At 41.6% G+C, this 25,631-nt stretch overlaps 1 protein-coding gene across 4 annotated transcripts in view; it reads left to right on the top strand.

Moving 5' to 3' along the window:
• Positions 1 to 9,066: 9,066 nt before the first annotated feature.
• The window catches only part of CABCOCO1 (ciliary associated calcium binding coiled-coil 1), a 53,763-nt gene continuing 37,198 nt past the window's right edge, over positions 9,067 to 25,631 (top strand). Inside the window, exons 1-4 of one of the 4 annotated variants that reach the window (XM_082222490.1) lie at positions 9,067 to 9,333; positions 18,843 to 18,943; positions 19,517 to 19,686; positions 21,340 to 21,484. In XM_082222490.1, coding sequence (XP_082078616.1) covers positions 9,163 to 9,333; positions 18,843 to 18,943; positions 19,517 to 19,686; positions 21,340 to 21,484 — 587 coding nt within the window. In that variant the 5' untranslated portion in view covers positions 9,067 to 9,162. Of the gene's footprint in view, positions 9,334 to 11,368; positions 11,432 to 15,411; positions 15,587 to 15,799; positions 15,875 to 18,842; positions 18,944 to 19,516; positions 19,687 to 21,339; positions 21,485 to 25,631 lie in introns of those variants that run through there. The other 3 variants (XM_082222493.1, XM_082222491.1, XM_082222492.1) reach the window with 3 other exon arrangements.

The following is a 25,631-nucleotide window of genomic DNA, read 5'->3' as shown; positions in this document are numbered from 1 at the left end:
CTGGGATCAAATGAGAAACCGGGATGGCTTCTGTAAATCCGGAACTGTCCATGGAAAATAGGAACACTTGAAGAGTCTGTTATGGCATTAGATTGTGTGGCCTAGAATAAAACACAATATATAAGAAATGAAAGCAGCAATGGAAATACAATTTGAAATCGTACAGCATCTAGCACCGCCAACAGGCAGAGAAATCACCGTGTGGTCCGCCATTTTCAAGTTATCGGTGGAGAGGAACATTTGGGAACGAGCAGCATAGACAGTGTAAGGGAAGATGTGGGCTGGAGCGCTCCTGCTTTCCTCCCTCACATAATTAGTACTGTGTGGTTCTAAACAGCGCTAGAAGGGTTTGTTTAAGACTGGGTAATGAGTTCCTGGCAGAGGTGAGATTCAAATCAAAGACTTCCTGACTTCATAGTCTCTTAGCTGCTACGCTACACCAGTTTCATCAGCGGATGAAATACTTCATGTACTCAGTTTAATTGGAATTTCAGGAAACATGCCTGATGCCATCTTTCTTGCTGTAGAAGAGTATATGTCTCTTGTATAAAACAGACAGTGCCACAGTGGCAACATTAAAGGAGATGCATGGCATGCTTCTTCCTGAATTTGAGAAGCAATGCCGTCAAGTGACACCCAAGTTAGGGATGCTGCAGTCTCACCTTGTACACATTTATTTTCATATGACACTCATTTGGAATGAGATCAGTGAAATCAATGCCCATAATTGCATGAATGCAAAGGACTTATTAGAATTGGTAAAACCTGTTTGCAGTATAGGCACTGATTCCTAGGGACTGAGGCAGTTTCAGGTGCCCAAAATATATTTTTTGAAGGAGCCAGGCCTCCTCAATATTCAGAAGACAGGACATTGTGTGATGTTGCGTTAGCCCACCCCCAATTTTTTGAAGAAGCTGGCACCTCTGAGTGCTCACTGGAAGGACAGGTCGTGAAGCTGAGGCTCCAATACTTTGGCCACCTCATGAGAAGAGACGACTCCCTGGAAAAGACCCTGATGTTGGGAAAGATGGAGGGCACAAGGAGAAGGGGACAACAGAGGATGAGATGGTTGGATAGTGTTCTTGAAGCTACCAGCATGAGTTTGAACAAACTGCAGGAGGCAGTGGAAGACTGGAGTGCCTGGCGTGCTCTGGTCCATGGGGTCACAAAGAGTCAGACACGACTAAATGACTAAACAACAACAACAACATCATAGACATGTGGTTGAAGACTGTGTGATCTGCACTGCCTTATCTCATTGCATGGATGCAAAGGCTACTTCTTGTAACAGCAGCTTCAACATCCCGCTTGATCTGGATTCAAATGCAAAATAGTGTTTGATCATTTGGGATTCTTGTGAAGCATTTATAATCTATACAATAATCATAAGCTGAGCCTGCCTTTGGCTGGGGAGGGCAGGATATAAATAAAAATTATTATTATTATTATTATTATTATTATTATTATTATTATTATTATTATTATTGCAACAAACAGGTGCATTGTAGGATTAGGAGCTGTTCTTTGCTGCCTTTGAAATATCCAGCTTGAATTAGGTTCACGTTCCATAAAAACGAAAACCGTCATTTCACCAAATGGTTGTAGGGTCGGTTACAAAAATATCACAATTAAAACAAGAACAAATGATAAGAACAAAAAAAAAATCATAACATAAACCACTAAACTTCACCACTGACAAAGTTAACAAAACAGAACAGCCGCCATCCTTTGTCTATTTATAGCTGGAGCTTGTCTGCATGCATCAACGGGGGCTGAGACATGAAAAATCTATTTTGTCCTGGGACATCAACTCAGGTTTGGTTTAGCAAGGTGTTCTGAAAACAGGAAAAGTGAGAAACTAAAGCACAATGTGCATTTAAAGCATGTTGCTCCCTGCCCCCAAATCCTTGGAACTGTAGTTTGCATGTCACAGAGCTACAATTCCCAGTTTTTCAACTACAATTCCCAGGATACTTTGCAGGAGGTGGAGCTTTACTTGTATGTTACAGTATGTACATGACTTCAGTTAACTAAATGCATGAAGTACTGGGTTGTTGCTCCTGTCTAAAATGCAAAAGAGAGAGAGAGAGAGAGAGAGAGAGAGAGAGAGAGAGAGAGAATATCGACCTGCTATGTTCAGGAGCACCAACTAAAAATATCTGAATAATGTAAAACTTAATATGACTCCTGTACCTATATAGCTAAATTATATTTGCACGTTGAGAAGTGACATCCTTTCAATATTGTTATTAAAAATCATTGGAATGATGCCACATATATCCCATCAGAATCAACAGGTCTCGCTGTAAAACTAATGATATAATCCATTATGGAAGATAGGCTGTGAAATTCCGTTCCTGAATTATACTCACAAATAGGAGATGAGATAGAAAAAATATTCCTTTAGGAAATATCTCGTCATGACTGAACAGTTTCCTATTTACGTTTGGGGTAAATCATTCTCTGCTGATCTTACATACATACCTATGAAAAACGAAGGAGGGTGTCTCATACTCACACTTTTAGAGAAATTTATTTACTTATCCTATCAAGAGATAGGCAGATCCCTATCACACTGCTTAATGGCCTGGAAAGATTACAATGGCATACGATTTTTACCTCAGGCCACATAATTGTGAGTTATTGTTGGAGAAGCATTTGCTTGACACACAATAACAGTAACCATGCTGAAAACAATTGGCTATCACAGCATTGTTTAAACTACATTTTAATCGCACAAGGCAAGCAAGTTCTCTTAATAGCTAGTTAAAAACAGAATAAAGCGTAGCCAACAGGGCTGATGTTGAAAGGCTGAAGCTTCGAATGGGTTGCTGTAAGATTGGAAGGATGACTAGTCATGTTCCACAAAAGTGTTCAGCATCACCAAACTATGTATTCCAATAAAATTAGGAACATGGGAAGCTGGTATAGGTAAGGTAAAGGATTCCTGGACAGTTAAGTCCAGTCAAAGGTGTCTGTGGAGTGTGGCACTCATCTCGCTTCAGGCTGAGAGAGCCGGCATTTATCCATAGACAGCTTTCCGGGTCACGTAACCAGCATGACTAAACCGCTTCTGGTGCAACGGGACGCCATGATGGAAGCCAGAGCACACGGAAATGGCGTTTACCTTCCCATGAAACTGGTATATACCAAGTCAGACACATTGTAGTGGCGTAGCGTGGGGGGTGCAGGGGGGGCTGGCCGCACCGGGCGCAACATCTGGGGGTTAGGGTTAGGGGGTGCAAATCCATGGGTTAGGGGGCGCAAATCCACGGGTTACTTGCCTTGCCCCGGATGCTGACAACCCATGCTACGCCACTGCACATTGGATGCAGCTTTCCAGGGTTTCAGGCAGAAATCTTTCCCAGTCTTACCCGGAGACACCAGGAATTGAACCTGGCACCTTTTCTATGTAAAGCAAACAGTGTACCACTGACTATAGAGGCCATGATTTGTGTATATTTTAATAATTATTTAATGGTTATTAAAGAAAAGCTCATAATGGCAGAGAAGCAATGGCATTGATGATGATGCTTACCTGAGTCTCCAGCCCACCCCATAGGCATGGAAGCCACTTTTGGCAGTTTGTACTCTTTCAGTTTGTCCTCTTCATGCCGACTACCAGCGTTAAAGGACATGAAGGGCTTAAAGAGCATTTGTTAAACTGACACAACTGTTTATGTGCTTGTGACTCTAGAATGACATGATTGGTATGCAGTGTAGAAAAAGAACAAGACGTTCACTTTGTGAGAAGGAATGTCAAGGAGCTAGGAGAAAAACTTTTAAGTAATGACTCTGATAATGAAAATGTTTTGCTTTTTTCCAGTGATTGACAGTTTACCTCAGAGACACAATACCCTGCATTCAGCAGTGTGTGTGTGTGTGTGTGTGTGTGTGTGTGTGTGTATCACGGTCTCCTATCTACTTTCTTTCATCAAATAAATAATACTAAGGTGACGTTGAAGATATTTACAGCAGCTATGAATTTCTCCATGCAACCCTTTCTGACAAGACTCTCTCTAAGTATTTTTGTCACATACAAGTTTCTACGGCACTGAAATGAGGCATGCTAAGAATAATATCCCTAGAATATCTCAATTGGCCTCAGTGTTCCTAACCCAGAGATTAATTTGATCCTATGACAGTAAATGTACTAAATCAGATTCCATACCAAACAGATGACTCTTGGAAGATGAAGAAAAGTGCACTAATTGACAATGACATCACCCCACTCTGAATCAAAATTATGGCTTCTAGATCCACTTTACAGCCAGTTTGCTTTTCCCAGACATCAGTATTGCTTCTTTATGAACTATCTCCATCATTTACAAACCATCAAAGGAAGTTTTAATAGGACTTTGCTTTTCAGTTTGGCAACTGCTGCTCTTTCCCCCCATAGTTGCACTGTTTGTAGCTGTGGGGTTTTTTTTGTTTTTGTTTAAATAGTAGTTTAAACATACATTTTAAAGGCATTTGCATGAGCCTCTGCACTTGTGTCCTGAGACTTGTCACTTTTCAGCCAATAAAGTTCTCAGAGGACTCTAGACTGTGTTCTGCTCTGAGAACCTTTAACAGAAGAGTTGGGTGTGGGTTCAGAAGAATCAAGCTGGTTCACCATGAAAGACCACAGCAAGCAATAGCATCCAGCTGTGGCTGCAATTCTACACATTTATGGGAGTGTCTTAATTAATTCAATGAACAGAAGTGCCCATTTCCAGCTACAGCCAATCAGATGCCTCTTGAGGAGACACTGGTCTTGAGAACTTTAAAACACACTCGGAAGATATAGAAGCAGCAAAGTGAAAATAAACAATAAAATAATGAAAAAGTTAAAATACAGTGATTATATACACACATATTATTAAAATAAAATGATTACATACACATATATTATTGATTATATAAAACTTCTGACAGAACTTTAAAACCCAGTTTCCACTAAAATTGAACTGAGCACAGCTGGGCTGGATTTTGATAGCCTCAGGTCCACTCAGGAGCCAAATGTGTCCCTCCTGCCATAGCAGAAGTCTGGAGCTTCACAGCAGAATGAGCGGGAGATACTTAAATGTAGCTAGGCTGGCTTGCCATGTTTTGAAGTTTTGAAGTAATTGATGTGAGAAAGGGGACTCTGTAGGACCATTAAGTCCAGAGGCTAACATTAGCCAACTGCCAAACTTCAGCCAGTGTGGTGTAGTGGTTAAGAGCGGCAGATTCGTAATCTGCGGAACCGGGTTCGCGTCTCCGCTCTTCCACGTGCAGCTGCTGGGTGACCTTGGGCTAGTCACACTTCTTTGAAGTCTCTCAGCCCCACTCACCTCACAGAGTGTTTGTTGTGGGGGAGGAAGGGAAAGGAGAATGTTAGCCACTTTGAGACTCCTTCGGGTAGTGATAAAGCGGGATATCAAATCCAAACTCTTCTTCTTCTTCTTTGTCCACCTTCTGGCAAGCGGATTAGTGCTGTTATGGGGAACAGCTTCAGCACCGTCTCCTTTGATGTGACAAGGGGGTTCTCACCTTACCCTTGTCAAGAGTGGCATTGCAACAGCTGGGATGCTGTCAGTGCCAGGCCTAAGGTGTCAAATACAAACACTGCATACCTGGGAAGTGTTGTCTCTTACATCTGTTAACAATGAGGACAGAGATGAAAACTTGATTCCATATGTGCTTCTTTGAAACTGATGACTATGCATCATGAGGAGCAGATCTGTGTTGCAAAGCAGCCAAATATTGTCAGCATAACGTAATATTGTTAAATATTTTCCATTCTGTTAGCATTACATAGCTGCTTAACACAGAAAGAATCACACACCTTTTACCTCAGAAGTACCATGTGTCACTGGGATGCCTTCTGCCCTTCCAGAGTCATGGAATGGGATGCAGAATATGTTGATAGAACAGCCCCAGGAACCTCAGTCAACTACCAAGGGCTTATGCCTGCTCCAGATTGGACTTAACCTGCCACCTACTCTTCCAGTTCAGTTTTCACCTATTAGTGAGCATCATTGGAAATTTCCCACAATGCCCTGATGTAGCATCACTCTGGGGAATTGTGGGAAATTCTCAATGGCAGACAGCTCATGGGTGACCGTTGAAGAGGCCATGGGGAGCCTCTAAAGCAGGAGTGGATAACCCCCAGTTTGGGGACCTGATATTCCCACCAGCACCAAAGAATCTTTCTACCCCCACCACACAGATTTTGGCAGAAACAACAAAAAGGGGAAGGGAAGAAATCAAAGTAGAAACAATGTTTGGATTGGTGGAGCCTAGCACCCTGATGGGGATGCAAATTGGCTTCTCCCCGGTCATCGGATCAACCATTTGAGTGGAAACAGGACAAAAATCCACTCTCTTCAACTGATCAGTACAGACCTGTGTGTGTGTTTTCTGTGTATACATGCAGTATGAGGTAGTCATATCCAGTTTTGGTCACACCCACCACTGGTATAAGATTCCATAGAGGGTTGGCTAAGGGCAAACAAAGCCCTTAGCCAAGAAAATGGTGAGTAATCCCTACTCTAAAGCAGGTAGACCCACCAGGGGAGGGTGCAGACCAGGGCCAATGAAAAATGTGGGTTGGATAGGGGCCCAAGGGCTGGATAGGTAGGCCTGGATTTGGCCCCCGGAGGCTGAGTTTTTCCACATGACAGGCATTGGGATTGTGTATGGGAATGAAAGAAGCCAGACAGAGGATCAATTATATAAGCAAATGGGGAGTAGCAGAAGAAGGCAGCATCAGGCCAGGAGTGTTGAACAGAGTCAATAAAAGAATGCCTTATACTTCTGGAACAATTCAGCCCTCAGCCATGCAATTTTTAACTAAGAAATACTACCTTTTTTTCTTCTCAAAGGTGAGAGTCATCGTCTGCAATTTTGTCTAACAAAAAATATATCCCGCAGCCACACTGGATAGACTTCTCAGGATCTCTGCAACTCCTTCAATAGCTGCCATTGTTTCTGAACAGTGGGCCACTTTCTGAAGGTTGTCATCAGAGGCTCCATCCTGTGCAAAATACAAGAACTGTACGCAGAGCCCTCCATCCCCTCAAATCCTTGTCACAACAAATGAGCAAAAGCCCATTTCCTTACTAGCAAAGGCTGTGATTTAAGGTTTGAGAATCACTGTGTGTGTTGTATCATCTCTTCTTCGGCTGCTCCAGAGCTTCTTTGACCTCTCTGCATCCCTAACCACCAATCAGATTTCCCCCAAACTAAGTTTGTCCAACAGGACACAGGGTACCAGATCCTGCGGTGTTTTGTAGAATTAGTTATAGCATTTTCGAGAACTGTTTAGACGGTGCAGATGAAACCCCTGTGAATTTTTATATAAATTCCCTGCAATGCTTTTACAGCTGATGCTGGCAAAGCTGCAGTTATTTCCTCTTCTACTAAATACACATATATTATTGTCAATTAAAGTTACTATTTTGAGCTGCAGACGCAGCTAGCTGTAAGACGGAAGAAGCATGTGAGGAACATTCTCTGTATCCTTCTACTGCTAACCATGTATGAATATAGTTGAGTATATCTGGGGATGTTTGTAGATTTCAGCCAAATATTCTTGACGTGCATTGTGTGAACTTGAGAGCATATGGTCGAACTGATTATCAAACAGTCCTGTGGGCATAAACTGTGTGATTACTAGTAAATTTAAATTGTCCTTGAAGAATTTTCTCACCACCCATTCCTACAACCAAGATAGTTAAAGGTAATTTATAACGCAAAGAAATATTAGTTAAAAGTGTGTGATCATGTACAAAAGATTGATATTACATGATAGAGCAATGGGAGGGGGGTTGGTAAAAGACACCTGGGGGACACATTTAACACGCATGACATAGATAGCATAGCTTTCCCTTCTTGAGCCACCCTCATAGTCACAGCGAGGATGTTTAATGTGTGGTTCCTTTTCCTTTCGCTCCCATTTTACCCTTGACTGTGTGTATGGAACCAAGAATGATAGTTATTCTGATCAGCAGCAAACTAGTTTTATGTTGCGCCACTGGAGCAACATGATTATCACAGGAAGAAGGCTCTACTCTTCACAATATTGCCTAATTTGGATTTACTTTTGAATAAGGTGGAAGAGCCTGGCTAGGAAGGGCCTGCCAGAAGTACAGCTGTTTCAAAACGCAGCCGTGCCATCCAAACTAAAACAGAAATCACACCTGCTGCATAAAATTATTTACACCTTAACCACCGTGGGGGGTCTTTTCTTATTCTCTTTGCCGTGCCTTCTCAATATGCACACTCTGCATAATCGATCACAAAACACGGCACATGTGCATCATCTGAATGACAATACCCAGGACTGCCAACTTGAATAAAATATTGGGGGGCAGGTAAGCCCCACCCCCTCATAATTGATCGCATGACGTGGCCCACAGACACAATTCCCCTCAATTATAGGAGGCAGCCCCCCCGCAAATATTTTATTGGGGGAAAGCAGGCGGCGAAGGGACCTGACCCATTAGGGGTTGGCTCCTAATGCCTGGCCCTTGCGTCCCCACTCCCAGGGCTGGATTTAGGTTTGATGAGGCTCTAAGCTATTGAAGGTAACGGGGCCCTTTATATGGGATATTTTAGGGAGCAAGCTAGCAAGTGGGGCCCATTACTTACACCATAGGAGCCTAGACAACACAAAACACTGTTGCTGTATGTAGGTTGTATTTAATTTGTTTTTCCCCCCTTATATTTTGGAGCTGTACATCCAGTGGTTTTTTTCCCTTTAATCCCCCCCCCCCAGAGTGGGGCCCTAAGCTATAGCTTGCTTAGTTTATATGTAAACCCTGCACTGCCCACTGCCCCACCTAGAAACGTGGCTGTCCCTTTATGACAAGCTATAGGATGGGCGCTGCTGTTGCCACCTGTGAACGGGAGCGTAAAAACATCCGGAGTGCGCCACGTTGGGGAAAGGCAGGTTGAAGCAGCCCACGTCTAAACCCACCACCCAGGGGTTGCGCCCCAACTTCGGATCAGATTCTGGAGTTCGCTTTCCCCTTCGCGAAGCGGACAGGCGGCCCCAAGAGGTAAACGGGAAAGACCCAGTTGGAGGAAGAGGACGGAGAAGCAGAAGGGGCTCCGCCGCCCTCGGAACCCGGCGCGCTCCGCTTGGAACGCGGCCGGCCTGGAGGAGGAGGAGGAGGAGGAGGGCGGGACGGAGACATGTCGGGCTCGGCCCGCCCCTCGCACCCCAAGGGGCATCCCGGCTCGTCGCCTAGGTCTCACCATGTCCCCGCCCGCAAGATTTCCACGGGCAGCGCCGACATGCTCAGGGCAGTCGTTATGGCAGCCAAGAAAAACAAGGCGAAGGAGAAGGAGAAAGCCAGCCGGCAGGTAGGAAGAGGCGAGCCAGCAAATCAAAAGCCTGCCTCTCCGCCCCAGGGCCCCGGCCTGGCCCCCTACGCGAGCCCCGCCGCCGCCCTGAGGCCTCGCCAGCCTTCGCTCAGCCGCCCTCCTTGGTTCATTCCTCCTCCTCCCCAGTCTGGCTTCTTTCCCCTTTCCCCACCTAATGGTGAAATGCTCTGTTCTCCCCATTCCCTAAAATATTCTCTACCCTTCCAGTGTATTGAGGGGCTGTGGGAAGGCTCAAATCCTTATATTTATTCTAATGGTCAGTAGTAGTAGTTATTTTATTTTAATCATTTATACCACCCCACTCTGGAAGGCTTCCAACACTTATGGCTCTAATTAATAATAATTTTATTAGTGTTGTTCCAAAGGGTGGCCATATGTTACATTTGCCTTTTGAAATAATAACAATAACATTTCAAATTATTGTTTTATTTATTTATTATTTATTGAATTTATATACCTGCCGCTCTCTACCCGGTGGTCTCAGGGCGGTTAAGACAGAACAAAATCAAAATATAAAACCACTGTGTGTGTGTCTATATGTGTGTGTGTGTGTGTGTGTGTATATATATATATATATATATATAGTCAAAATGCAAACAACAACCCAGTGACTACCAAATTGTTTTGTAGGAATATAGCGTAGAACTGTAGAGTTTCAAGGGGGTCCTGAGGGTCATCTAGGCCAACCCCCTGCAACGCAGGAAACTCCGCTAAAGCACTGATGGCCATCCAACCTCTGCTTAAAAACCTCCGAGGAAGGAGAGTCCACAAGCACCCAAGGGAGACCGTTCCACTGTTGAACAGCTCTTGCAGTCGGAAAGTTTTCCCCCCAAATGTTTAGTCAGAATCTTCTTTCTTGTAACTTGAAGTCATTGGTTCGAGTCCCATCCTCCAGAGCAGGAGAAAACATAGCATACACATATACATTATAACTCTTGTTATTATTATCACCTTTAAAATTGCACATATCAGGGCACATTAAAAATAAAATAAGAGCCTGCTGGATCAGGCCAGTGACCCACCTAGTCCAGCATCTTGTTCTCGCCGTTGTCACACAGATGTCCGTGGGAGCAGAATCCAAGCACAAAATCACTATCCCCACCTGTGGCTTCCAGAAATTGGTACTCAAAAGCATTACCACCTCCAACCATGGGGCAAAGCCATCATGGCTAGTAGCCATTGATTAAAGCTAAAGGTATTGTTAGACTACAGTCATGCACACTTACCTGGGAGTAAGTCCTACAGAGCTCAGTGGGACTTCCATACAGCGCTTGTGTGAAAATCCTTGCACCTGTGTCATGTCTCTGCCTGTCTCTTCAGCATCCAGCCCACTTTCTTCTGTTTTGCTTACAGTCCAGTCCTATGCATGTCTACTCAGAAGTAAGTCCCACTAAGTTCATTGGGGCTTACTCCCTTGTAAGTGTGCATAGGACTGCAGTCTTAGGTACATATAACATGTAAAAGAGCCATTTGTTCATTATGGGATGCTGTGTTCTGTGTTTGTCGTTATATAAACGAATATTTCTTAAAGCATAAAAGGAATTTTAAAAAACCAGAATGAAAATACAATAATTTCAGCAAAATCTCTAGAACAGCAGGGTGAAAACGACATGATTTGAAACTCCCTCAGATGGCAAAAAACCACAAGAATAAGAAAGGCCTTTGCCTGTCACTGAAAATACCTGGAAGTAAATAGATGTTATTTCCCACCTGCTTTACCTGAGATGGCAGAGGTACCCTGAAGATGACCTGAGTACATGGGCAGGTTGGTGAGGAATAATAATGGTTAGCATTCATATGGCCCTTCAGAGTTGTGGCTTGTCCTGCTGCTGCTAAAGGAGCCCTGCTAGCAAAAGAATGGCAACCAAGATTCAGATGTGATTCACATTGTGACATATCTGATGACAGTGGCATCAGCTATGTCATAAGGGGATATAGCTCCATTATGACATAACTGATGACATAGCTCTCTTTCAGTCTTCCACACTGTTATTTCCTTCACTGTACTACCTCTCCACTCTTCACAAACATGAGAAAACCTTTTCATTTTCACCAAGATGCGCCTCTCTGGATTCCGGTAGGGAAACCATAAGTTTTGTCAGTATATACATGTTTGCATTAGCACTGGTGTACATAGTGGTTTTTAGATTAAAACAAATTGCCATGCTTTTCTCCCACCTTGTTAATTTCCCTGAACTTCAGAGCCAATGGAATAGAGAAAAGGAAATTTGCATCTACAAAATTGCTAATGATTTCCATATCTCTTATTAATTTTATGAGAGGCCAGGGGATGGGAACAGTAAAGAAAATGGCTGTGTGGCAGAGGTCTTCTGCCATAGTAAAAGAGGAGGAACCTGGGGTCCATTCTATACCAATTAGTTGTGATCAAAGAGATTTACATAGACAAAGACCGTGAAAATGCGACAAAGCCACTCCCAAATTGGAATGATTTTTTTTGGGGGGGGAGATGGCTTGTTGAGAATTAAACATTCCCTCCAGATAGAAAGCATTTGTATACAGGTGATGCAAAAATGCAGAAAGATTGAATGTAGTTATAAATACATATTGCTAGGTGACCATAAAAACTGATGCAAGCACATTTAGTATTGCATCTTTATGTTTTATGCGTGCATACCAAGAATGGGAAAGAAACTCGAAAGCGCTTCAAGCAGATCATGTGAAATGAGTGAAAAGGGCAGAGTTAGCATGGTGGAAGTGTTGGAAGTAAGCTTTAATTGTTAAGAAGAAGGAGAAAGAGAAGAAGAAGAAGAAGAAGAAGAAGAAGAGGAGGAGGAGGAGGAGGAGGAGGAGGAGGAGGAGGAGAAGTTGTGGAGTGCCAACCTAGTTGCTAAAAATAGTGTACATGCAATGCCAAAGAGGTTTAACTAAACACGTGTCAAATGCGGAAGTTCCCAGAGTCATACCTTGGGATAACTTCCTGAAAACATGGAGAAGTTCTTCCAATCAGCTTAGAGACAATAGCAACGTAAAAGGACAAGTGATCTAACTTGGTATAAGGCAACTTCCTATGGTCCTGTAGATTGGTAATTGACATGTTTTAATGGTATAAATGCCAAGAGACTTGTGCTGCTTTTAAAACCTTTTGACCAGCCAGTCACTTTAACGATAACTCTGTTCTGTTTTTAATTGTGTTTATATTTTATAGTATACATAATGTACACCACCCTGATATTTTAGGAGAGGGTGGTATATAAATACTTTTATAAATAAATAAATAAAAGACACAAACTTTTTTTAAAAAAAACCCAAAACCCTTGATGTCAGAGTTTTGAAGCAATGTTTGGGCCATGACTTGGAAATCTGACAGCCTGATCCTATGCATGTTAATTTTGGTGTTTGAGACAGTTCAGTAGGGTTTTACTCTGAAGTAAGCATGTGTAGGACTGAAGACTGAGTAAAGCTGGCTTGCATTTTAATATAATTTATTTGGCAGTGTACAAAAATCAAGAAGAAAACAGGCAGTGCCCAAAGGCTTACAATCTGAAGTTAGACAGAGCACATTGGGGAGAAAACCAAAAAGGGAATGAAGGTCAGTCAGGAGAAGCCTGCGTGAATCAAATGTACAAAGGAAGAGTTTTAATTCAGAAAGTAGACTGGCATGAGATATAAAGGAAATAACTTTTCTATTGCTGCTGGTAGCTGGGATTAAACCAGAAAGATGTATGTGTGTGAGATAGATTTTAATAGTCTGTGTTTTACCTAGAAGTTCAATTACACCTCTCACTAATGATTTTTTTTAAAAAAAATTAATTAAATTTGTATTCCACCCATTATTTGTAGATTTACAGCATAAAAATACAATGGAATAATATTGCATCTAGTTGTACAGGTATGGCATTTTTATTCTGCCAGGCTTTCAGTTAATTTTAATTCATAGCTGCCTGTGGCATGAATTTGTTGGTTTGTTTTAATGCTCTCTGGTTTTATAACTTTTTAAATTGGCACTTTAAGGAGGACCAAAGTGTGGTATAGAAATTATTTTATGAATAAATGGATAAGTACATATGGGAAAGAGTTCGGAATCTGATTTTTTGTGATATCCGAACCTTGGCTTCTGATTTGTTATCCCCCGAGAAAAGTAAGCCAAGAACAAACCTTTGTTACTACTTATGGTTTATTGGGAGAGAAATGAATCACAAGCTAGGATTTGAACATTAAAACAAAACAAACTCTGACTTGTTTTCTGGCAGTGTGGCAGAAGCAGAGAAGTAGTAAGGCATCAGCATACTGCCCATTCATGTTAAACCATAGTTTGTTTTTAATTATGGTTTGAACCAGACCAATGGTTGTGAGATGGTGAAGTGCATTAATTCAGATGGTGTAAGAATTAAAATTGTAATTCATTGGAGTATGGTCAGGTAAAGATTGGGCTTGCATTTCCTTGCATTCAAATGCTCTCTTTTGTCAAAGATGGGAAAGATGGGTCCATTTATCGTCACCTGGGTTTCCATCATTTTGGCAACAGTGTTGTAGAAAAGGGTCAGTTGCATTTACAGGTCAATATCCAGATGTGGCATCCCACTTGTGCAGCGGACTTCCTCTTGCAGGCCTTCCCCTTTCTCCTCTCTCTGCAGCTCCCTCCTGTGTACCCCCCAAATCAGCTGTAGGGGGTTTGGGGATCCCTTGGAAACAGGTTGGGGCCGCAAGGGTGCCGGAGGAAAAGGACCACTGTGTCTGCTGGTGAAACATTGGATCTCACCCATAATACTAAGATTGGCTCTGTCTGTAGACATCTGTACACTTAAAAACTGGGGCAAAATCTTTACCATATTTTCTTTCCTTCTGAGATGGATTTACTTTTTTTATGAAACACAGTATTTTTTCAAAAGATGGCTTCAGAAAATCACCTCAAAGTAGGAAAGCAGTATTGTGACTGTACCTAAATGACATGTCTATTTTCCCTGGATTTTTTTTCCTCTTCCACAAGATTTGTGATATGCCCATTATACCTATGTTCTCTCTTAACAGTGTGCAATCCCATGTCTCTATCTTGAATTGTTCTAGTACTAGCCTGTAAGTACCTTTACTCTGTGCCCCTCTCAAAATTGTCTCTTTGTGTGCAAGTTCTCTCTGGCCTCTTCAAACAGCTGTCATTTCTCCCCCTCCCCTGTATGCTCATTGTCAAGTTTTACCCTATTGCCACTTTGATGACTAGAAATATTTACACCATCATCCCTAAAGGATGAATTGTCCTGGACCCAATGTTCCACAGCTCCTGTCAGCTTTCCCCCAGAAATAGGTTTAAAAGCTGCTCTGCGGCCTTTTTGATGTTAAGCACCAATAGTCTGCTTAACGAGCAGAGTCAAGGAAGCTATAAAAGGCAAGAAGTTTTCATTTAAAAAGTGGGAGTTTTGTTGAAATGGGGGAAATAAAAAGGAGTGCATACTTTGGCAGTAAGGCAAGGGAAAAAGAACTTGGGGAGTTTGTTGCTCAAAACATTAAGACAAAATTAAATAGTCTAAATATATCAGAATCCAGAAACCAGCCCTGGAGGCGCGTGAATTGTTAAATGACCTACGTACAAAAGGATGACTGAAGAAGGATTGGTATATTTTCATAGAGCCCTGCCGAGGATACTACTTTGCAAACTAAGTCAAATAAAGGTGACAAGTTTAATTATCTGAGGTAATCAACAAATAAAAAATTAATGCATGGCTGGGCCCACATGGGTTAGGAATAAGAGTTCTTAAAAGTGAAATTTCTGATACTTTATTTAAAAATATATATTTTATTAATACTTATATCCTGCATTATAGTCTCAAAAGGCAATCAAAGTGACCTACAAAAGATTCAAGCCTGTTACTAGGACAAGAGAGCACGTGGTTAATCCAATTTTAAGCTGTATTTCGGTCAATTGCTGAATTTTATGTTTTAATGTATTTATATTTTGATGTTAGCCATCCTGAGCCCGGCTGTGGAGGGCGGGATATTAAAATGTATTATTATTATTATTATTATTATTATTATTATTATTATTATTGGCCCTGTGGCACCAGGATTATTCAGGAGGTATTTCCTACCCTCATCCCTAGTTGCACTTCTGATGTCCTCACTGGATCTCACTCAGACCATGATGGAGAGAATCTTCCTTTGTTGCCTGTTGGCAGTTGCCAAGCAACAGTTCCTATTGAGATCTCTGAGACAAAGGAATGAGACTGAGGAGCTGGGTCTTGTCCAGGTGATGATGGAGGCAGGCATGATGGAGGCAAGTGTTCCCTTGATAACAGTTGGCAGGCAACAGCTTACAGTAGGCAACGGAGTGGGTCTAAGCAGCTGGGTCTCACTCATCTCACAGTAAAGCTAAGTCTTTGTGAGTAGTTGCCACGCAGCAGCTCCCACTGTGTGTTCTGTGGCAAGGGAGTGCGGATGAGTGGTTCTACTTTACTCAGACCTTGATTGATCTTTGCACTGAAATTGGCCTTCATGTTGGAGGATTTGAATGCTGCTAATCTTATACCAGTTTTTAAGAAGAGGTCTTGTATCCTACTGTCTGTTCCAGGTAAATTGATGGGAAGCAGAATTAAACATATGAAATAACAAGCTCTGCTGAGGAAAAATCAATGTGGCTTCTGAAAAAAGAAGTTCTCTCTTACCAACCCCTAGAAGTTCTTTAGAAGTGTCAACAAACACAAAAACATGGGTGTAGGCATTATATATTTGAGTTTCCACAAAGCTTTTGGCAAAGGTCCTCATCAAAGGCTCTTGAGTAAACTTAGCTGCCGTGGATTGGTAACTGGTTAAAGAACAGGAAGCAGAGATTAGGAGAATGCAGACATTTCTCACAATGAAGTGGAGTAAGAAGTGAGGTTTGTTACTATTGGATAAAAAATGCTGACTTTTATAGGAACTAAGTCTTCCCCAGCAGAACCTCACATTGCTTTCCACCAATTTGCTGAGGGGATATTAGGTTAATTGTAGTCGCTGCTTCAGAAGTTGCTGCCAGATGATACTAAAACCTCAGAAGTCCAAAATACAGCAGCAATTTCTCCCAATACAGTGATTGCTTATGAACATATCCCCAATGAGACAATTGGGAATCTCTGGTAAGGAAGATCCCAGTTCACACATTTCAGTGTTGCGGGCAAACCACTGCAGTTGATAAACCAGCAGTAAAACTATGGAGCCCTCTGCCACAGAAAGCAACGATGATCCAACAGGCCATTATGTTCTTATACATGTACAGCCGAAGCAAGGGGGCGGTGGGGCTTTTCACTTCTTGTTGGTAATAAGATATGAATTGGTAAATAGTGGTATTTGGTGTTCGGTACAAGTAAACAGGTGCACATTTAATAAATTGCTAATAATTCCTATAGTACTACAGTGTGATTTACAAGCCATGGTTTATTTTCCCTTTCCTTTTTTTTAAATTGCTTTAAACTATTAAGCCCTGGTGGGGTCGGGGAGGGGGCTCCCTCCTTGCATTGACTTTGTCTTCTAGGACATGGCTTCTATTTTGAGTGGGATTGTAAATCAACATGGCTATTTTTGGAGTGCTTCCTTGCTTAAGAAATAGAACAGCTCAAAAATAGATGCTATTGCACTCTACCTGCCTGGTGATAGCATGGATAATTTGAGACTTTCAGAAATTAATGTATATTTAGAAACAGTGAGTCTGTGTGCTGTTAGACTATGTCAGTTATGTGCAGGACGAGTTTGGGGTCTAAGACACTGGCTAGCTTCTCTGCCAGTGAATGTTATGTAAACCCTCCTCCCAAAGCCGTATGTGGTATTGGTACATAAAGATTGTCCAGCTACAGAAGTACTTACTCATCCCCAGCCATTGCTTTCTTTTGAAAGGCAGTCTGCTTCCTCCTTGGGGAGACATTTCCTTGTGCAGTGGAACTTCCTCTTCCTCTCCTCCTCGTGCCCCACATCTGTTCTGGGGGTTCCCCCTCCTTGAGCAGATTTGGGAGGGGTGTAGAGAGTGGAAGTTCCACCATGGAAGCAGACGTCTTTGCACTAACGGGGTGATTCCATTAGATACAACCAATTATCTTGATCATTGATGCCTCTTTTCCTTTATAGCTCGGGCCTGGGGCCCAAATGTGGTCATCCAGGCCACTCTATCCACTCCTCAGGACTTTGCCCAAGCCAATTCCCAGGCCACTCCCCCTTTTTTATTCATTTATTAAATCTATATACCACCCTTCATCAAAAGATCATTGGCCTTGCTCCATACCCTCCTTGAGTGCTTTTATGTGTCAGGGATGTGCTGTTGAACTGTGATAATCTCTCTTGCATGCCTTCATGGAGATTATAGAAATGTGTTTGGGTGCAGAAATGTTTGCATGCTGGAATGTTGGAGTTGCATTATGTTGCTCTACCACTCTTACCCTGGCCCAACCAATTTTTTGTTTCTGGCCACACCTACTTCTCTCTGACCCTACCTATCACAGACACCTGATCTAGGGTTGCCAAAACTCCAGGTCTAGCCTGAAGTCTCCAGGTTTGCTTGGCCCCCTACAGGGGCCAGGTGGAGACCTGCATCTCCAAGTGGGCAAGAGTTCCTTTAATAAATAAAGATTTCAAGCTTCAGCCTGACAGGAGTTCATTGCAAATTATAGCATAGACAGTCGGGGTGGGGAGGGGCTGCCCCCTCCCCTTTCTCAATTAAGCTCTATCTTCAGGACCTACCCCCATGACATCATCAGGGGCCGCCCCCTAGGTCTCCGGTTAGGGCCCTGATATCACTGGGTCTCCTGATCTGTCAACCCTAATGTGCTCCTCTGCAGGTTTCGCACAGGAAAATGCTGGCCTAGGGCTGAAAAGGGTTCCTCTGCCTTTGCTTAATCAATATCTATATAATCAAATTTGGGTGATGCATTTTGAAACTAGGCAAAATATTTAAATGGTTTTTTTCAAGAAGGAAAAAAAAGTTGGAGGGGGGAAGATAAGAGGAGACACCTTATAGGAATTGGATAGGTCAGGCATCTCGAACCTGTGGCCCTCCAGATGTTTTGGCCTACAACTCCCATGATTCCTCGCTAACAGGACCAGTGGTCAGGGATGATGGGAATTGTAATCCAAAACATCTGGAGGACTGAAGGTTGGGGATGCCTGGGATAGGTTATTATTTCAGTATGTGAAAGAAGCTTCAGGAACATTCAGCATTTGTTGTCTATTTTCATTACCGTCTTGGTGAAGTCCCTGAAAGGGTGGTCTGTGGTGAACCTCTTGTGGTTCTTGGACCATAGTTAAATAACCTCTGGGTTAAGAGTTTCATTCAAATTTAACTTGTTATCTAGTATGAACTTGAATTTCTGCTTTGCAATGTTGCGTTCTCTGAGAAGTATTTCATTTACAATGTAAGACAAATTAATTTCCACTTATCTGTCTGTTCCCAAATCAGCTAAGTTAGCATTGGCAGCTGCCATTGTTTCTTTTTATGCTTTGATGAAGAGATCCTTCAGATAAATAAGTTGTGTGTGTGGCTGCTATTGTAATGTAATGTAATTTGCTTTCTACAGGAGGAGGATGCTGTTAAAGAAGAAGAGGCAATGGCTTGGAAATTGCTTTCCCTTACGCAGATTAATATTCTGTTGGAACAAGATATAGCAGGAGTTCAAAGGTAAGTCTGTTGAACTTACCCATAAGTATAGATTTTGTTGTTATTTTTATTCTCTGTTGAGTTAATGGGTTGAACAGCTTATACCAGTTTTTGCCAGATTCTTTCCAAAGGATAGAGCAATGGAATCCTATACTGATTTAGGATCTTTTGACTAGTAGTTATCCACACACTCATGCTTTCTTGTGTTTGATTGCCATTGTAAGGGAATTTATCTTGTGTTACTCCACTTGTGGGTTTATTTAAAGTGACTACATAATCAAAGTGAGTTAATTACATTTATTAATTTATGCCCTGTCTTTCCAAAGCTCTGGATAGCTGACAACATGAAAATGTTATCGTAATTAATTAACGCTTATTTGCACTAAATTAGGCCTGAGCTCATGGTACAGTGCTTACAGTGAGGAATCACATGATAATGGTTTTCTAGCAGGTCAACAGGATTTACGCAGATTACTAAAGTCTGGTTAACCTGCTCTTTTAAAAGGAGGGTATGGGAAGCAAGATTGTTGTAGCTACATGTCCTAGCTTGGTCTTAATGCTCCAGTTTTGGATAATCACAATTTTTAATTGCAGTTATATGGAAATGTTCCTAAATATGAAAGAACCTTTGACATCTTTGAAACAAGCTGCATTACTGGATTATTATGTCTCTGGATTTTGGTGGGCTAAAGCATTAGAGTTCACACCTGTGCAACTTGGAGGACTCCTGACTCTGTTAAATATGCTGATGAATAACATTGAGAGTAAGTTTTGTTGTATTTTGCATTTTGGGTTTCCCGTTTGAGCATTTTAATAAATTAATTTACTTTTTGTTAGAAGTAGTTGTTTTCTCAACCCTGTTTTGTTTTTGAGCAAGAATGAGTTGCAAAAGCATGATTTTTGAGCATCCCAAGTTTCAGCAGGTTGTAAGTTTATTTTTGATACAACTCACTAGCCATCGTTATTTTGCTTAGTAAATTGAAAAGATGCATGGAAGCCAGAAATTGCAGAGTTAAAGGCAGTGACATACTGTGTAGGCCTGACCATGGTTTCATGTTGTTTGAAGCCTTCTGCACACCTTCTCACTAATCAAATACAGTTGATATATTTTGTAATTAATTTATTTGAAAGGATCTGAAAATAGAATTAATTTACTTTATATATAAACCAGATAACGACCATGATCATCATATTGTAAACTTGCTGCACTTTTAGACTTGTGTATGTGTGTGTGTGGCTGTGCCCCTACTTGCTCCACTCACCAACTCCCTTGTCAGTCTGTTAACATTAACCCCTGGAGCTTCCCCTTCCCTCCTCATTCACCCTCCCAACCCAATTTCTGAAGTCACCGCTTTGCACACGTTTTCGCTTTCACCCGTGTCCATGTGCTCCTGCTTTTGTGTAATCCACCTTGAGCACAAACCATTCCCACGATGACCTTCTGCATCTTCCTCCTGCCACACAGTGCAACTACCAAGCACCCTTTCCACGTTCTTCCCAGTTATGAAGCCACCATCCTCTCCTATCCTTCAGACCCTTTCATGTCCCAGGTTTCCCTACCACCTCCTTCCTTTTTTCCAACTTCCCTTTGCACACAGAAACACCCCCACCCCACATTTCTTTGCTTCCTCCTCTCTCCTTTTCTATAGCCACCTTTGTGCATAAAGACTAATCTTGACATGGGAGTATTTGAAAGCCAAAGCTTTTCAGATCTGTTTGCAATATGAAGCAGTTCTCTGAAAAAGAGCTTGACATTCTTTTCAGTAGACTCAGTCCAAAGGTACAATCTGCTCTTTTGTGGGAATATTTTCCCAGTTGGTTCTTCCTGATATTCTTCCAGAGGTGGCTGCCTCATAATTGCTTTTCTGAATCAACCACCTCATTTACATTAACAGGGAATTCCATGCTATTTGGGGCTGGCATAGTTATTTATTTATTTTTAGATGTATATGACCTCCATCAAAGACTGTGCTCTGGGATAGCAGTAGTGTTCACTGTCTTTGGTAGTTCGAACAAGAGTGCATTCTTACAGGGCAATTCACTCATCCCCACTTTAATATCCTGAAGAAAATGGCCATTATCTGATTTTGCCTTGGTTATTTTTTTTTTGCCTTCTCTTAGTTCAGTATCTGATTCATTTCTTGAACACCAATGAAGTGAATTTAGGAGTGATTATGCCTGGAGAATTGCTTGTGCAATTTATTTCTTAATGTGGCAAATACATTGAGCTTTGAAAGCCATGAGATCCGGGTGAAATCTAGCTGAATTATCTAGTTGTTTGTACGTAAAAGGTTTGCGACATAATGTCTTTCCAGCTAATAACTAGTTGTCAGATCTTATTTTCCACACTTGATTTAAAACCTTCAAAGTGTTAAAAATGAGGGTGGGTTGTATGTGTTTTCTGGTATGCATTGCAGCTCAGCATATGACACTGGAAGATAACATCCAAGAACTCAGAAATGCAATGGCTGGAATTGGGCGACGCAATTCGGAGAAAAGCGGTGGCTTTGAGTTCTTCACAGTAGACCAAGCCAAAGCCATAATCAATTATTTGAAGATCAGGTATTTATCTTACATGTTCATTGTTAAGAAGCACTCTGTGATGCACCTTACCAAATGCACGCAGTGTTCAGATGTCATAGATGCCTCTTATGAATAGTATAGCTTCTTATGGATAAGAGAAGCAGAGTGGTATTGGATTAGGACTTAGGAGACCAGGGTTCAAATAGCCGCTCAACCATGTAGTTCAGTGAGCAACCTTGGGCCAGTTAGTCTCGCAGCACAATGTGCCTCACAGGGTTGTCGTAGCACAACCTACACCACAGGATTGTTGTGTTGATAAAACGAGGAGGGGGAGAGCCATCCATGCCACCTTCAGCTCCTTAGAGGAAAGGTGGGATATAAAAGAAATATAGTAGTAATAATAGTAATTTATAATGATAAGCCCATACACCACAGCAGCTAATAAACCATGTTTTGGGTTACTTGTGTGACATACATCTGTATTTTCTGAGGGTCCTGATAGGTATCATACAGCCATTAAAATATAAAACCAAGTTAAATGGGAAAAAGAGGTCCTTTTAAAAATAAAAACTAATTTACTTCAACATATCAAATTCACAGGATAACAAAATATGATATGGGTGCATATAACAGTGACAAAAAAGCACAAAGTCAAGGAGGTCTTGATGGGAAGAACCTCACATACAATTTCTCTCTGATATTTATATCCTTACTCACATTGATCAGTAGCAATGCCCAATTTTAAGAAATGTCTTGAATCATGGTGAGCTGTCTGAAGCTCAGTTTTGGCATCTACATTTCAGCATTTCCCAGATGATGTGTTCCTACTACAGTTCAAAACAAAATGCTTGACTTTAGGTCAGGCATGAGTTCCCTGCCTGTGAACCCCAATATAAATGTTTGAAGCTTCAAAAATATCTCCACTGTATGTTCATCTTGCCACGCTAGTAAGCAGTATTAACAATATTAGTTTGACCCAGGTTCCTTCAAAGTCTTTCTTTGCTCTTCCAGAGATAGGAATAAAGTTGGTGAACAAATATCTAACCACACTGGCAGATACTGGTTAGAAAATACTGAGCTAAGAGGAAATACAGTAACTACCTGAAGAGGGCAGAGTGGAGAAAATAAAAAACTACAAGTTAACTCTATCAAGGTTACTATTACAGTGAATATAACACTCCCCCCCCCTCAATATTTTTGTGAGATAATAGACAGCAATCTCACCAGAAGGCAAAAGTCAATAAGCAAGCTATTTGTAAAGTTCATCTTAAACTAAATGAAATATATTAAGAGACTTCTGGGATCGCCTTCTAGTTAATACCTCTTATGCAGATTCTTGCCACAGTTTCTGGCCAACAAAACATGGGGGGACTTTACACATTTTAAATTCAGTCTATGTTTTAGGATGACAAAGAAGAGGAGACAGGGACAAGGAGACAAGAGTGTATACAGTTTTACTTACAGTTTTACTTATTTCGTGCATTGGATTAGATGGAGATACCCAACCTTTGTAGTAGTAAACCTCCCTGAATGAACTCTGAGCTTCTGGGAGGTTCACAACTAAAGAGTAAAGATTGGGAACTCAGATAGTGGCATTAATTCTTATAGTACAAGCAGTGGCAGCATCAGATTTTTTTTTCCTTTGGAAGAGCACAGAAGGGGCAAAGTATATTTCTAGGTGGGAGAGTGGTGTGATCTTAATCAGTTTCTTACTTTTTTGTTGTTACATTTTTGTTGTTACACTTTGTTCAGATTATTACATTTTTGATTCTTTGTTTTATTGTTACATTTGCACTTTTTTTAAAAAAAATAACATATGTTAATCATCAGGTTGTTTTTTTAATTGATTGGCTTTTTAATTATATTTGCATGTGTCTTAAATTAATATTTTCAGGTGTGTGGGGGGATGTCCCTTTTTATTTTTTACTTAACTGCCCACTTGGGGTTGCAGTCCTCTTTTGTGAAATCAAATGTCATTAACAGTTTCAATTAACAAAGTGTTCAGTTTCTCCCAAGAAGCATCTATTCAGAGGTATACAGTGGTGCCTCGCAAGACGAAATTAATTCGTTCCGCGAGTTTTGTCGTCTTGCGATTTTTTTCGTCTTGCGAAGCACAGTGTCGGGAAAGTTTTGGAAAAGCTTCAAAAATCACCAAAGTCTTTAAAAACCTCAAAAAAGGCTCCTCGAAGTCAAGTCGCAACTGTATTAACGGTGTTAAGAAAAAGGAAACAAACTTGCAAGACGTTTTCGTCTTGCGAAGCAAGCCCATAGGGAAAATCGTCTTGCGAAGCAGCTCAAAAAACAAAAAACCCTTTCGTCTAGCGAGTTTTTTTGTCTAGTGAGGCATTCGTCTTGCGAGGTACCACTGTATTAGCATTGGTGCAGGGCAACTAACGCAAATACAAAAATAAATGTCTGGCTGGATCACAACTGTAATAGTCCCGCTCTATTCCGCCTCGGTCAAACTGCAACTAGAGTACTGTGTCTGGTTCTGGGCACCGCTAAAAAGGATATTGACAACTGGAATGTGTGCAGAGGAGGGCAACCAAGATGATACAGGATCTGGAAAGCAAATTTTATGAGGAATGGTTGATGAAATTATGTTTAGCCTGGTAAAGAGGAGACTGAGAGGGAAATACAATAGCCATCTTCAAATCTCTAAAGGGCTGTCACATGTAGGATGGAGCAACCTTGTTTTCTCCTGCTAGGACCCAAACCAATGACTTCAAGTTACGAGAAAGTAGATTCTGGCTAAATATCAGGATGAACCTTTTGATAGTAAGAGTTGTTCAACAATGGAACAGTGGCAGTGAGAGCCAGTGTGGTGTAGTGGTTAAGAGCGGTAATCTCATAATCTGGGGAACCGGTTTCGCGTCTCCGCTCCTCCACATGCAGCTGCTGGGTGACCTTGGGCCAGTCACACTTCTTTGAAGTCTCTCAGCCCCACTCACCTCACAGAGGGTTTGTTGTGGGGGAGGAAGGGAAAGGAGAATGTTAGCCGCTTTGAGACTCCTGAAGGGGAGTGAAAGGCGGGATATCAAATCCAAACTCTTCTTCTTCTTCTTCCCAGTTATTTGGAGGTATGCTGCTTTTGAGCATGAAGCTTCCAATCAGCTGCCACATTTTATATATATATAGGCCACCTTTCGCAGTTTCCTTCACACAAAGTGGCTCACAACCTGTTAAAGCACAATTTATGACATATTACAAGTCATAAAAAATGGAAACATAACATGAAACATAATCACACATTGCCACAACAATACTGGCAAAATAAATGTGTTTGATGTAAACGGACATCGAAACTAGCAATTTGAAAAACAAACCAACAGAACATAAACGCCTAACATAGATATCAGGGTGAAAGCTGTCTGGAATTGTAAAAGAACAATGAAACGGGGAACTGCGTACAACAGCAGACTTGATAGATGCATTTTTCCAGTCAGGAAAACTGGTCAAGAGCTAATACCTGAGGGAGAAAAGGGGTGGACCATTCACACCAGCTCTCTCACTTTGCATTCTTCCATTTGCTGCTTGCTTGCTGGCTTGACGTAATAAACCAGAAATGGAAGCTGAGGGAAGGCGGGGGGGGGGGGATTGAAAAATGAATGTTTAGTATCGATATTGGAAATGTAAAATCAATTTTAAAAAACCACAAACTGCAGGCCAGTCCCTGATCTGGCTTGGGACTAGATGTCTCTTGAAAGACAGCATGCCTTCCTTCACTAGAAGCTGCATCTGGATCACCAGGGCAGTGGAGTAACACCAGTTCTGGGCCTGACATGGATGCTTTACTGGAGATTCCTGTAGTGCAGGGAGTTGAGCTAGATGACCCTCTGTCCCCTTCCAACTCTACAATTCTGTGATTCTATTCCACCTCTGCAGCTCTATCAGTAATCAAATTGTGGCTATGACCTGTTTTAACTTTCCTGTTCCTTCTCATTGCATTTGTGCTCAGAAAGGTTAAAACAGGTCATATCCACCTTACTGTTAGAGCTGCAGAAGTGGCATAGAATCACAGAATTCCTGATCTGGGGTCCATCATTTTAATTTCCTACAGTGCCTGCTTCTGCATTGGGGTAATAATGTGCTGTTAGAATGGAGTCCCTAATGCTGAACAGAATGTGAGAAATGAGTTTAAGGTCAACATTGGGTTCTGCCAGGACACTTAAGTCATCAACAGCTG

The sequence above is a fragment of the Podarcis vaucheri genome, assembly GCF_965113315.1.
Source record: "Podarcis vaucheri genome assembly, chromosome: 5".
Lineage (NCBI taxonomy): Eukaryota > Metazoa > Chordata > Lepidosauria > Squamata > Lacertidae > Podarcis > Podarcis vaucheri.
Note: the sequence above shows the minus strand (reverse complement) of the source record. Positions and strands in the feature narration are given on the sequence as shown.